We start from the raw sequence: 14,172 nt of genomic DNA, 5'->3' as shown, positions 1-14,172 counted from the left end.
GAGAAGGAGTTTCTCCATGTCTTCTTAGAGATTCAAGGCTGAGGGGCTGTCAAAAGCAGGGCCTGTTAAAGTCCATTGTGGCACTTCTTGTGTGATTTTGGGCTATACAAAAATAAATAATATTATATTGCATTGTATTATATTGTAAGTGAAGGAGCACATGTAGAGAATGCTTACAAAAATCAGAATAAATGCAGAGGAGCAACAAAGATATTTTTTAATCTAAAAATATACCCATTTTGCATTATACCTTTAGCTGCAACATGACAATTTTCAAACTTTCTGACTTTCTGCGGTCATTACCTAAACCACAACCAGAAACTGATAAAAATGATGCTAAAAAAATAATAATAACAGATATTTTCCTGATCCAATCTTAATTCTGTCTGTCACGCATTCAACTGAAAGCTATCAGAGGATCTTCGACAGCAATAAAAGTCAGTGGATCAGTGCCACCAGCCAAAGTAAACACAATGAAGAAGCAGGCGAGTTTTCCTCTTTTAGTTGTAGCCTTCATGTTGGTGACTTATGAGGGTAAGTTTCATGGTTTTAAACATCTGAGCTTTGTAATATTTACCAAATGATTTAAACTAATAAAAAGGACTGATTTGTAGGTGATTGTGTGGAAATTGTTGGTGGGAGAGAGGTCCAAAATCATTCGAGACCCTACATGGCGTATCTCAGCACTATGTGTGGCGGCGCTTTGATTAAACCAGACTGGGTGTTGACAGCAGCACACTGCAAAAAGTGAGTACTGCCATTTCCAGAAAATAAAGATTAAAATATTTAGTCATTGCTTGCCAAATGAAGACACTCCCAGTGGCAAAAACAGGGTTAATTAAATATCAGTATTCATTATGAAGTGTGAATGTAAGCTTTGGAAGGATTTGTAAGTGTATTTTGCAACACTAAAATACTGTCACTTGTCTTTTTAATTTTAAATTGTCATACAAATTAAAAATATTTATTTACCATTTTGTATGCTTCATGTCAGTTCACTGTGAGTAGAATGGTGTCATTTTTTAGTGAAAAATAAGAGATAGAAAAGGACAAAGGAACTTCACAGTAAGTGTGAGCCGCACACACCACATGTGTTTAGAACAGAGCAGTGCTGCAGTGTGGTATATACTGTGAATGAATGACGGGCATACTGTGACTTACATGGGATAAATAAATAAATATTTTCTTGAAAAGTTCATCTCTAAAAGCTGATTAGGCAGTATTTAAAAATGTGTTGATAAGCAAATTTTTGAATTTTATATTTTAAACTAGGGGGTTCCCCCCCCCCCCCCCCTGGGCGGCACGGTGGCGCAGTGGGTAGCGCTGCTGCCTCGCAGTTGGGAGATCTGGGGACCCGGGTTCGCTTCCTGGGTCCTCCCTGCGTGGAGTTTGCATGTTCTCCCCATGTCTGCGTGGGTTTCCTCCGGGCGCTCCGGTTTCCTCCCACAGTCCGAAGACATGCAGGTTAGGTGGATTGGCGATTCTAAATTGGCCCTAGTGTGTGCTTGGTGTGTGGGTGTGTTTGTGTGTGTCCTGCGGTGGGTTGGCACCCTGCCCAGGATTGGTTCCCTGCCTTGTGCCCTGTGTTGGCTGGGATTGGCTCCAGCAGACCCCCGTGACCCTGTGTTCGGATTCAGCGGGTTGGAAAATGGATGGATGGATGGTTCCCCCCCCTGGTCGCGTCGCTCACCAAACCCCCTGGTCTGCGCTACACGCCAGCCACTTCGCATCTCTGTCACTCGTGTTGTGAAGAGGGGGGTTGAACGCACCCCAAGGAGACATGGTCGCTCCTCGATTACCCCCATTAAATGGTGATACAATGGGAAACAAATGCAGTTTTTTTTTTACCTCCTCTTTGCTCGATCAGCTGCTGGCTTGCTGGTGCTGCTGTGCCGCGTGATCTGTATCTCGCACTGCACTTTGAACATTTAAAAGCCTGTACAGCAGCTGTCCTACTCTTTGTCTTTAATTTCTGGCCCCAGGCGTGTTCAAATCTTTTGGCACAACGTCTCATTTCACGGGATGCAAGTTCTTGATATTTTTTAGTTTAAATTTAAAAATGGAATAATAATCTGAAAATCTAACAACATCACATTAAAGTTCGATAAATTCTGAAAAGAAAGATACCAAACATATATATGTAGGTTTTAAAATAAGCCCGATTTAAAGCGTGACAAAAAACGTGACATAAAATCGTTGTACTTTTAGGCTTAGGATTTTATATATAGAGAGTAGATTATTCTGTACATAATCTTTCATCCATTCATTTTCTGAAGCTACAAGCTCCATTTTAAAACTGACGGCCAAAGGTTATACTGGCAGCATCAGGTAGAAGGCTGGCACCAGCTCTGTACCAGACTATTACAGGGTACACTCACTCAGGTGCCCATATCATGTTAATTCACAATCACCTAACATAAGCCTAGGAACCTCTGGACATGCAACATGGGGATCAAGTATATTAGAAGCAATTCCTGATGCTGGTAATTAATACTGATTGCTACACACTAAGTAGTGACCAGAAAGCAGGAGACAGCTGGAGGTAGCAGAGTTAAAGATGCTAAGATTTTCACTTGGTGTGATGAGGATGGATAGGATTAGAAATGAGGACATTAGAGGATCAGCTCAAGTTGGACGGTTTGGAGACAAAGTCAGAGAGGCGAGATTGCGTTGGTTTGGACATGTGCTGAGGAGAGATGCTGGGTATATTGGGAGAAGGATGCTAAGGATAGAGCTGCCAGGGGAGAGGAAAAGAGGAAGGCCTAAGAGGAGCTGTATGGATGTGGTGAGAGAGGACATGCAGGTGATGGATGTAATAGAGCAAGATGCAGAGGACAGAAAGATATGGAAAAAGATCTGCTGTGGCAACCCCTAATGGGAGCAGCGAATGAAGAAGAAGCTACACACTAAGTAATACAGAAAGCAGAAAATCAACACAAAATAGAACAAATCAACACAAAATAAAATGATAACATCTCTTTATATATAAAATTTAATGTGTCTGTCTGTATTTCTCTCCACTCTTCATGAGAGAACTACTTAACGGATTTAGATCAGGTTTTTTTTTATAATTTGCTTGAACATTCCAGTTGATTTTGCATCCTCTCTCATCATACTAAGTATCATAGTTCGCTTGCGGCACCGACTTATTTTCATTATCTCACATCCGCTTAGCTAGTGAATGAGAAAACTACTTAATGGATTTAAATCGGGTTTTTTTCTATAATTTGCAGGAGCGATATATTTGTGCTAATTTGAGACAGAGGCTGCGGGCTGATTGTTAAGTAGAGTAATCAAAGATGTTAGATAGATAGATAGATAGATAGATAGATAGATAGATAGATAGATAGATAGATAGATAGATAGATAGATAGATAGATAGATAGATAGATAGATAGATAGATAGATAGATAGATAGATAGATAGATAGATAGATAGATAGATAGTTCCTGCCTTATTAATTCTGCTCCTGGGATATGCTGCACTCATAGTGTTCTTTAATGTAATTAGAAAACCCCTACAATCAATGGAGAGATGCCTTCACAAGACTTTTGCCACATACGTCTATTCACTAGCCTCACAAGATAGTTTATGTGGTTATAAAAAGAGGCAAAGAGGAAATTACTCAATTCAAAGTATATTTTTCATTACACATGTGTTTTTTCCTTTCTTACTTTAAGGTTAAATCAAATTGAAGTGACTCTTGGAACTCATTTACGAATAGAAAAAGAACCAACAAGACAGAAATTTCAAGTGAAGACTGCTGTTGTTCATCCTTACTTTAATAATAATACATATGTGAATGATATAATGCTCCTTAAGGTGTGTATTCACTTTGTTCTTTTCTCCAGCTTTCATCTAAATCAGGGTCTTCTTAAAATTGAAAACAAAATGATGGAGTACAAATATTGATATTTGGAACTTTGCACTCTTAATAGCCAAAGACTGAGATACCAGTGCTTGGAAACGTAGAGACAGTAAAAAAACATGGCAAGCTTCACGATCCTAGTTTCAGAAATACACATATAGCACCGATGGAAAACCTTTTAAAACAATATTTAATTAAGAGAACAAAATACAAATGGGGCATCATGATGGCGCAGTGGTAGCACTGCTGCCTCACAGTAAGGAGACCAGGGTATTTGTCTCGGGTTCTCCCTGCATGGAGTTAGCCTGTGTGAGAGAATAAAGGGAACATTAAGTGTTAAATAGTTTTTGTGCATTAAGCATTTTGTAGGCTGTGTACATTTAAAAGAAATATATAATACTGTATTTGTGTTAGAGAATAGCATTAAAGACTGCTGAATGGGTTAAGATAGATAGATAGATAGATAGATAGATAGATAGATAGATAGATAGATAGATAGATAGATAGATAGATAGATAGATAGATAGATAGATAGATAGATAGATAGATAGATAGATAGATACTTTATTAATCCCAATGGGAAATTCACATTCTTCAGCAGCAGCATACTGATACAATAAATAATATTAAATTAAAGAATGATAATAATACAGGTGAAAAAAACAGACAATAACTATGTATAATGTTAAATATTAATGTTTACCCCCCCTGGTGGAATTAAAGAGTCACATAGTTTGGGGGAGGAACGATCTCCTCAATCTGTCTGTGGAGCAGGACAGTGACAGCAGTCTGTTGCTGAAGCTGCTCTTCTGTCTGGAGATGATACTGTTTAGTGGATGCAGTGGATTCTCCATAATTGATAGGAGCCTGCTGAGCGCCCTTCGCTCTGCCACAGATGTTAAACTGTCCAGCTCCATGCCAACAATAGAGCCTGCCTTCCTCACCAGTTTGTCCAGGCGTGAGGCGTCTTTCCTCTTAATGCTGCCTCCCCAGCACACCACTGCGTAGAAGAGGGCGCTCGCCACAACTGTTTGATAGAACATCTGCAGCATCTTATTGCAGATGTTGAAGGAAGCCAGCCTTCTAAGGAAGTATAACCGGCTTTGTCCTTTCTTGCACAGCGCATCAGTATTGGCAGTCCAGTCTAATTTATCATCCAGCTGCACTCCCAGATATTTATAGGTCTGCACCATCTGCACACAGTCACCTTTGATGATCACTGGGTCTATGAGGGGTCTTGGCCTCCTAAAATCCACCACCAGCTCCTTGGTTTTGCTGGTGTTCAGGTGTAGGTGGTTTGAGTCGCACCATTTAACAAAGTCATTGATTAGGTCCCTATACTCCTCCTCCAGCCCATTCCTGATACAGCCCACGATAGCAGTGTCATCAGCGAACTTTTGCACATGGCAGGACTCTGAGTTGTATTGGAAGTCCGATGTATATAGGCTGAACAGGACCGGAGAAAGTACAGTCCCCTGTGGCGCTCCTGTGTTGCTGACCACAATGTCAGACGTGCAGTTCCCAAGACGCACATACTGAGGTCTGTCTTTAAGATAGTCCACGATCCATGCCACTAGGTATGAATCTAATCCCATCTCTGTCAGCTTGTCCCTAAGGAGCAGAGGTTGGATTGTGTTGAAGGCGCTAGAGAAGTCTAGAAACATAATTCTTACAGCACCACTGCCTCTGTCCAAGTGAGAGAGGGATCGGTGTAGCATATAGATGATGGCATCTTCCACTCCCACCCTCTCCTGATATGCAAACTGCAGAGGGTCAAGGGCGTGTTGAACCTGTGGCCTAAGGTGGTGAAGCAGCAGCCTCTCCATGGTCTTCATCACATGTGATGTCAGAGCAACAGGCCGAAAGTCATTCAGCTCACTAGGACGTGATACCTTTGGGACTGGGGTGATACAAGATGTTTTCCAAAGCCTCGGGACTCTCCCCTGTTCCAGGCTTAGGTTGAAGATGCGCTGTAGAGGACCCCCCAGCTCCGATGCACAGACCTTCAGCAGTCGTGGCGATACTCCATCTGGACCCGCTGCTTTGCTGGCACGAAGTCTCCTCAGCTCTCTGCTCACTTGTGCTGTTGTAATTATGGGTGGGGATGTCTTTCCTATGCTGGTATCAGCAGAAGGATGTGTGGAGGGTGCAGTACTCCGAGGTGAGAGTGAGAGTGGGTTAGGGTGGTCAAACCTGTTAAAAAAGTTGTTCATTTGGTTTGCTCTCTTCACGTCTCTCTCAATGGTGGTACCCCGCTTCGAGCTGCAGCCAGTGATGATCTTCATCCCATCCCACACTTCCTTCATGCTGTTATTCTGCAACTAAGTAAATTAAGTAAAGAAACAGAGTGTTCTATCACGGTGGCTTAAGAAATTGTCCGATGTCATGTACCCAGTAAGACCTGACAGTGACAGTTGTCACATAAACATATTCCATTAAAGGGTAAGAGCTGAACTTAAAAGAGATATTGAGAAGGACAAGAAGGTAGTAAAATAAGACTTTATTTGGGTATGTTTATTTGGGTGTGTAAGCCAATAGGCCAATCACTTGATGTTCTTAGTGTACTTGTGTCTGCTTTTTCACTGATTATGCCAGAATTATTCAAGTATGTGTGTGTGTAGATTTATCATCTGCTTGTTCCATAGTGTGAATGTAATAATTTTATCATTTGTCTTTGATTTGTATTTTCAAAAGCTGAATGCAAGCGCAACATTGAACAAATATGTTTCACTCCTTCCACTTCCCAAACATGGAGAAGATGTCGAAGCAGGAACCAACTGCAGTGTTGCTGGATGGGGTGCTACCAAGTTTGGTCGTTATCTAGTAGACAAGATGAGAGAAACAAATGTTACTGTTGTAGAAAGAAATGTGTGCAACAGTGCCAGCTACTATGAAGAAATACGCATAACAGAACACATGCTGTGTGCAGGTGATCCAAATGGAGACCAAGACACCTGTGAGGTAAAGCTCTGTTCAGAATTTCAGAACTTTCTGTTATACTTTTTTATTTTTTGACATCATCCTTTCTGCTACAGCTGCTGGGTTATCCACAGTTAGTGGCCATCTCTGCACTTGATATTAATATGTACCTTGGAAATAAATTGTATACAGAAGCAATTTAACTGGATTAAATTCATGACTGTAAGTAGAGATAGAAGACAATTTTAGTGATTGCGCCCCCTCTCATTTTGTGACTTATAACATACCTTGACAAAGTCCATAAATAGATCCTTCCAACATGCATGCATAACAATATATGTATAGTGGTGATATATGTGGGGTTCTTTTGCACTCCCCTGACCCAGAACACAACTGGACGGACCACATCTAAGGTAAAGAAAAACATTTATGGCACAGGTTCTCTACAATACAGGCCTCCTTCTTCTTTTATCTTCAATCCTTTATTTTGCCAATAATTACAGGTAAACTCTCACCTTATCTCCACTTCCAAAGTACTTCCTGGTCAACTGGCTACTCAGGTCATCAGTGAAGCTGCATGTGATGAGCTCCCCCTAGAGCAGGCATGCGCAACCTTTCCGCTATTGACGGCCGCACTACAGACTTTTTACTTTAATAACGGCCGCACTACAGACTTTTTACTTTAATAACGGCCGCCAGTAAGTCCAAGTAAACTTAATAATGTTTTATGATTTATGTAAAAATTTACAGATTACACATTAAAACAGAGTATGATATATCTGACAATATTCAATTTACTGGTCTACATATGTAAAAAAATGTCTACGAAACGTCATATAGGACAAAAAACCTTTACAGCAATTGTTTCAGGAAGTTTGGAAAACATCGCCATTAATGGCTTCCTTGCTCTTGCATGTTTGCAGACAGACTTGCAAAGTCAGGGGACTCGCTGGAGACCATTAGCCGTATTCCAGACTCTAGATTGCTGTCTACCAATCGGGTTCGGTACTTGTTTTTCAGATATTTCATTCTGGAAAACGCTGCTTCGCACATATGATGACCGTTTGCTAATGGCGATAGGCAGTGTATGGACTTAGCCACAAGGCCGTACAGGCGTACACTCCCATTTCCTTCTCAGTTCCATATTGGCTAGCCGCTAGTCACGTGACTTCAAATGTACTCCTGGGTGTCAGCCCATTTCAACCGAACTTAATATTCAAGTAAGCAAATCGGCTTTCGGCGTCACCATACCGACCCGGCCGACAAAGATTCCGCGGCGTTGAGACCCCTTACTCGCTGGAGTCCAGAGACCCTACACCTGCACGGCCGCCATTACGTACACTTTAATATACACGTCCACGGCCGCCAAAGTCCTTGCCCACGGCCGCATGCGGCCGTACGGCCGCGTTTTGCGCACAGCTGCCCTAGAGGAATCAAGGGTCCAAAAGGGCTGCCTGTTCAAACTACAGTTTGTATTGACTGCACTGAGTAGGAACAATTTTTAATTAAATCAGAATTAGGATGTGGTTCATATTCAAAGAAAAACCAGGAAGATATAAATTTAACTAACAAAGGAATCAATAGCAAAAGATAGTTTGAGTTGATACTCACATAACCAAAGCCACAATTTTAGACAAAAATTTTAGTCAAAAGACAGAACATATTCATAATCAATGATTATTAGAACACATTTTATGTTAAAAATTTTTGGGCTACATCTCCAACCAGGAAGTGCACAATACTGAACTTTTTTGATGATTCTGTGTACTTTTAATATTGCCCGAGTGTCATTTTAATGCTTCTGTTATTGTTCATACTTGTTAATAAAATTAGTTCAAGAACATGGGGACACAGTTGGAAACTTGTTAAGGGTAAATTTCACACAAACATTTTTCTTTATGCAAAGAACGATAGACACTTAGAATAAGCGACCAAGTAGTGTGCTAGACAGTAGGACTTTAGGGAATTTCAAAACTCGATCTGATGTTTTTGGAAGAATTAAGTGTATAAGACTGGCGAGCTTTGTTGGGCTGAATGGCCTGTTCTCATCTAGATTGTTCTAATGTTCTAATTGCAGTATTTCTGTCTCAATTTTGTTTTTTATTTTGGGTATCAGCATTTTCAGTTGCCATTGTTACAATGTAGTGACATTTACTATGCAGCATATCTCCGGGAATATCATAATTAACATAACTGATGTGATGATATAAAGCATTCCACATCAGTCAAATTATTATTTGAGTTTGTAGATATCCTCAGAAACAATCTCATGTGCGTATGTGTTTAGTTTTTGTGCTTTAGATCCCCTGTTTTCTGACTCTTTGATTTGTCTCCTTGCTAAGATTCTTTGATTAGCATTTTGGTAATACCGTACAATTGGACAGATCTCTGGTTTCAGCTGTGGTTTCTGTTTCAATTAGTATGCGGCCCAGTAGGAAACAAACCTTAAGCAACACCAGAAGTGGAGGAACTTATTGCTCCAGCAATTAGTCTCCTTTCAATATTCTGCCTTCCCATCTGAGACATTACCTTAGATTCCATACCTTCAGTCCTGCTGAAACCATTTCTTAAGTATATACATATACTAACTGTCAAAATCTAATTTCACAAGCCATGTCAAGAAGAAGGATACTGCCAGGCAAAGGTAAATCCCTGTAATGTACTGAGAAGGGCAACAGGGACACCAGAGAGAGAGACAGAAAGAAAGAGTTTGTATGGACCGCTGTATGATGTCCAGTAACCATGCCAGTTGCATGGATGCTTAATCCTGTAATAAGTTTATATTTTTAATATGTAACTGTGCTCTGTACAAAAAATATTTTACAAATCTGCTTCTTCTCACATGTATAGCTAACACAAGGCCAGATTTAGCACACAGGGGATCATCATTTAGAACTACTAGGCAAGCATTAGAAGATAAGAAAGGGACAACTACGAAAATGGGCATTGTACTATTTCTGTGTGTTAGAGTCAGCATGAAATTGAATCTTCTCTTTCCCTTTTTTGGAATGGCATGATTTACCTAAGTAAGGGCATGCACATGGAGAAAGAGTATAAAGCCTTGGAACACTGCCCGGCACACCTTAGAAGCCAATGGACGGATAGAAGATAACGTCATCCGATTCTGAAAATCCTTCCAGCGCAGCGACGAAAATGGCAGACTGTACACATAGAGATCCCACATCGATAATAGTCTTACTATGGCTCCTGCGTCTGTAATGCCACGTAAATTGTCATTAATGAAAGCTAAGTTATTTTCTCTTATGTGATTTCTTAACACCATATCCCCTTCATATGGGAGGGATATCGCCTCTTTATATTATATCTTGTGGGGAACAGCCCGGAAACAGACAGGTAGACATGATGGTTTCACCACACACACGTTTATTTACATTATTTACGTTCATCTTAGTGCACAATACCCAGTGCCGCAGCACCAATCACCCCTTAAGTCCTGGCCACAACACAATACCTTCTCCAAGTCTCTGGTCTGCCTCCACTCCTCTTCACCAAGCTTCGTCCTCTTCCACCTGACTCTTGCCCCTGACTGGAGGGAGGCGGCCCCTTTTATACACCCCGGATGGACTCCAGGTGCATCCTAAGGGCTTCTGTAGCCACACCCCTGTGTGGCGGAAGCTCTGTCGGTGTATCCGGAAGTCCTCAATACTCTTCCCCCCAGCACTTCCAGGTGTGGCGGAAGTACTGAGGTCCAGGGCTCCCAAGGCATCGGGGCGCCCCCTGGCGGTGACCACGGGCCCCTACAGGGTTGAGCTTCCAAGCTCTGTACCCGTGGCCCCCACAGCAACCAGGGAGGATGACCCCTTGTGTTCTGGAGGAGGGTCATCCTGGGCATCCCGGCCGGGCATGAACCCCCACTGGGTACCACAATCTATATAGTTTCGGCTTACAATTACAAAAGAACTTATTCTAACCAGGGAGCTAGCACCCCCTGCTGGATAGAGATCCTCTGCCTATGAAACAGAATCCAATGAGGGTTAAGAGTAAGGTAGAGTACCTTCTTTTCCACTTAAACATAAGGCTGGTCATAAACCAGTAAGGTGGTCGTGAAGAGTCCATGTATATGTACTGTGTATGTTACAGTATACTCAACCATTTTGCTTTCTCACAGTGTTATTCTATATATGCAATTTCTGCTTTCATTCATTTTAAATGTTATGTCGCTTACGCAGGGAGATTCAGGAGGCCCATTACTGTGCAATGGGATCTACAGAGGAATTGTCTCCTTCGGTAAAGGTTGTGGGCTGCCTAGAAAACCAGGTGTCTACACGCTCCTTACAAAAGAGTATCTCAAATGGATACAAGGACTAATTGAGGATTATTAAATGTAAATGCTTGTTTCATGCATCAGCGCCTCTTTCTATGGTGCTGCTGCTGCTTGCTATTATTTTTATTGTTTCAGATTATGCAATATACAGTCATGTAACAAATATGAAAATAAGTTTTGCTTTCTTTTCTAACATATGGGAACATTTTACGACTTGATCTTCTTGTACACAGTATCTTTAGATAAACATAATGATATTTAAAAAAAATGCTTGGTGTGTGGGTGTGTTTGTGTGTGTCCTGCGGTGGGTTGGCACCCTGCCCAGGATTGTTTCCTGCCTTGTGCCCTGTGTTGGCTGGGATTGGCTCCAGCAGACCCCCGTGACCCTGTGTTCGGATTCAGTGGGTTGGAAAATGGATGGATGGATGGATATTTAAAAAAAAATGAAAATTTGACTTTTCTATAATTTAATCCACGAAAATGGACAGATTTGCAATTCTCATCTGTGTCTGTCCATCCTTGGATCTAATAGCTGGCATTGCACCCTCAAATAGGTATTTCCTGTAACTGTCTACCAGTCTTTGACTTCAAATGAGTTTTTCCTATGCATAATTCTCTCAGCTGTGTGATGTTTATGGGGTGTCTTGTGTGCACAACCTGATTCAAATCCCAACACAACATCTCATCATCCAGGCTTTGACTCAGACATTCCAGGAGTCTCCATTTTTTCTTTTCCACCATTCCTTGGTTGATTTTCTGCTTCATGTGGGGTCATTGTCATGTTACAAGGTCCAGATTCAGCTGAGCTTCAACCATCTAACAAATGGGCTCACATTATTTTCTGGTATGATGAAAAATTTGTCGTTGATTTGATGATGGTGAGCTGCCTAGGCACTGATATAGCAAAGCATCCCCAAATCATAACATTTCCACCACCATTTTGGTTTCAGATTCTTCTGGCCAAATGATGTTGTTGGTTTTCACCAAATATATCTTCTGGTACTGTGGGCAACTAACTCTATGTGCATTGTCTGACTGGAGCACATTGCTCTAGAAATCCTGTTCTTTGCCCTGGTGTTCATGGGTAAACTTTAGTCTTGTCCTGATGTTCTTTCTGGACAGCAAAGGTTTCCTCCTGCCATACCTCTTTTGTAGATCTAATTTGTGGAGCCTCTTTCTGATGGTAGACTCTTCCACCCTGACATCAATAGTGGCAAGAGCTACTTGTTGGTCCCATGACAGAAATTGTAGGGTTCTTAGAGACTTCTTTCACCATTTTGCATTCTGCTCTTTGGCTAATCTTACTGGGACAGCCTGTTGTATGAAATCTTCTCCAGTTGTAGATGATCTTCCATATAGTGGAATAGTTTATTTCCAATTGTTTGGAGATCTTTTAAAATCCCTTCCCAGATGCACAAGCATCTATTATCTTCTTTTTTGAAGGTCTCAGAGAGCTTTTTTGATGTAGGTATGGTGATAACACAACAACAAAGGGCAAAGCAAGAGAAATGTCTTGAGGTTTTAGTAGCACAAGATCCACTCTAATGATGGTCTACTCATTTGTACTTGATTCTAATTTTAGTTATTTGCAGTAGTCATAAATATAGGGGTGAACTTACTGTTTCCACAAGTGAAACCGATATCTTGTCTATTTAAATTATACATTAAGCTACAAAATGTAAATGTTTGTTATTTTACAACACCTTTACATCATCTATGGATACTGTTTAAATGGAGATCAAATCATGATATATCTCTTGTCAAAAGGTGAGACAAGAGAGGTAAAAAAGTTTTGAGACAGCCTCCTGTATAATTGATCCTGTCTGCAAAATGACTGATTTTGTGTACAAGTATGTACAGGTTGGAGTCCAATTACCTTCCTTTGTGCCCTTTAGCTGCCTCCTGTGCGCACGTGTGTGATACCCTGTAGGTTGAAAAAAAAAAAACTATTCATGGGGTGTACATTCTTTTTCACATGACTGTAACTATTATAAAATTAATTTTAAAGTAAAAATGCTTTCACTGAAATTAACATGCTTGATTCTTCAGCATTTAAGTACCTAACTGTGATACTTAATAAAATGTTTCTTTACTTTTATTTAGTCATTTTTGTTCTTTAACCTGTTACCAAAGCAGTGGTAATCTACACTTTTATACAGTTTACCACAGTTGATACAAGTTAGGGCCAGGTTTTCACATTTTAGCTATGAAGTTACATCAGCAATAGTTTGTGTCATTCTGAAGCTGCCTTGAATTTGGATGAACACTAACAGACACAAATCTTAATACATAATTTGCCTGCCTCCTCACTCACTCACTCACGTCCGTCCGAAGCCAAATGCGCAGTTGCCTTCTGCGCACGTCCGAAGTCGAATGCGCAGCTGCCTTCTGCGCAGCTGCCCGAAAAACCTTATGAGACCGACATCCAACTCCAACATCGCGGCAGGCGACGGATTCACGGCCGCAAAAATTCAAAGAGAAAGGCGACTTCGATTAAAGCTCTAGAGGCCTGAAAGGCGATTTCAACTATAGCTTGAGGCCTAATTACGCATTCTGATTCAATTACACATTCATTCAATACACCTATATCAGGTTTGTGGTGCTTATACTTATTACTATTCCATATTGTACTGGAACATTCATCATTCAATATTATGCTATAGGCCTGGAAAATTCATCAACTAACAGTATAAGCCTGTACAGTAATGAGTAAAGTGGACTACAATCATTACAAAACAACTTCTTCGTTACTTATTATTTGTTCTTCATACACTGCTGACACAAACTCGTGCCTGTTTCATCTTACGTTGTCGAAACTGGCTCTTTGTCTAGTACTTTAATAACAGAATGGGAGTTCTCAGGACATCTTAGTGTCATAGGACAAGAACGTAAGCATCTGGTATTAGTGAGAAGCCATCCCTAGACGGAGTGCCAGTTCACTGCAGGGCACCATTATGCTCATACCTTCAGTGAGGGCAAATTAAGAATGTACTCACATACCACATTCACCCTGTAGTCACCTATAACCCACATCTTGGTGCACTTCGAAAAATTATAAAAGAATATCAGCCAATGCTAAACAATGACAAAATGCTGAAAA

The 14,172-nt window shown here is 40.9% G+C and overlaps 1 protein-coding gene across 1 annotated transcript; it reads left to right on the top strand.

The window, feature by feature from the left end:
* Positions 1-438: 438 nt before the first annotated feature.
* On the top strand, positions 439-11,223 carry LOC114652887 (granzyme A-like). The gene is made up of 5 exons (XM_028803194.2): positions 439-534; positions 615-747; positions 3,681-3,822; positions 6,563-6,829; positions 10,978-11,223. The coding sequence occupies exons 1-5, from the start codon at positions 474-476 to the stop codon at positions 11,128-11,130; spliced, it is 756 nt and encodes a 251-aa protein (XP_028659027.2). The 5' UTR covers positions 439-473; the 3' UTR covers positions 11,131-11,223.
* The last annotated feature ends 2,949 nt before the right edge of the window (positions 11,224-14,172 follow it).

The sequence above is a fragment of the Erpetoichthys calabaricus genome, chromosome 5, assembly GCF_900747795.2.
Source record: "Erpetoichthys calabaricus chromosome 5, fErpCal1.3, whole genome shotgun sequence".
Lineage (NCBI taxonomy): Eukaryota > Metazoa > Chordata > Cladistia > Polypteriformes > Polypteridae > Erpetoichthys > Erpetoichthys calabaricus.
Note: the sequence above shows the minus strand (reverse complement) of the source record. Positions and strands in the feature narration are given on the sequence as shown.

Bases quoted from the DNA above. Each gene is read 5' to 3' on its own strand.
- LOC114652887 (XM_028803194.2), top strand. From the start codon at position 474: ATGAAGAAGCAGGCGAGTTTTCCTCTTTTAGTTGTAGCCTTCATGTTG. The intron at 3,823-6,562 runs GTGTGTATTCAC...TATTTTCAAAAG, and splicing joins ATGATATAATGCTCCTTAAG to CTGAATGCAAGCGCAACATT. The intron at 6,830-10,977 runs GTAAAGCTCTGT...TCGCTTACGCAG, and splicing joins GAGACCAAGACACCTGTGAG to GGAGATTCAGGAGGCCCATT.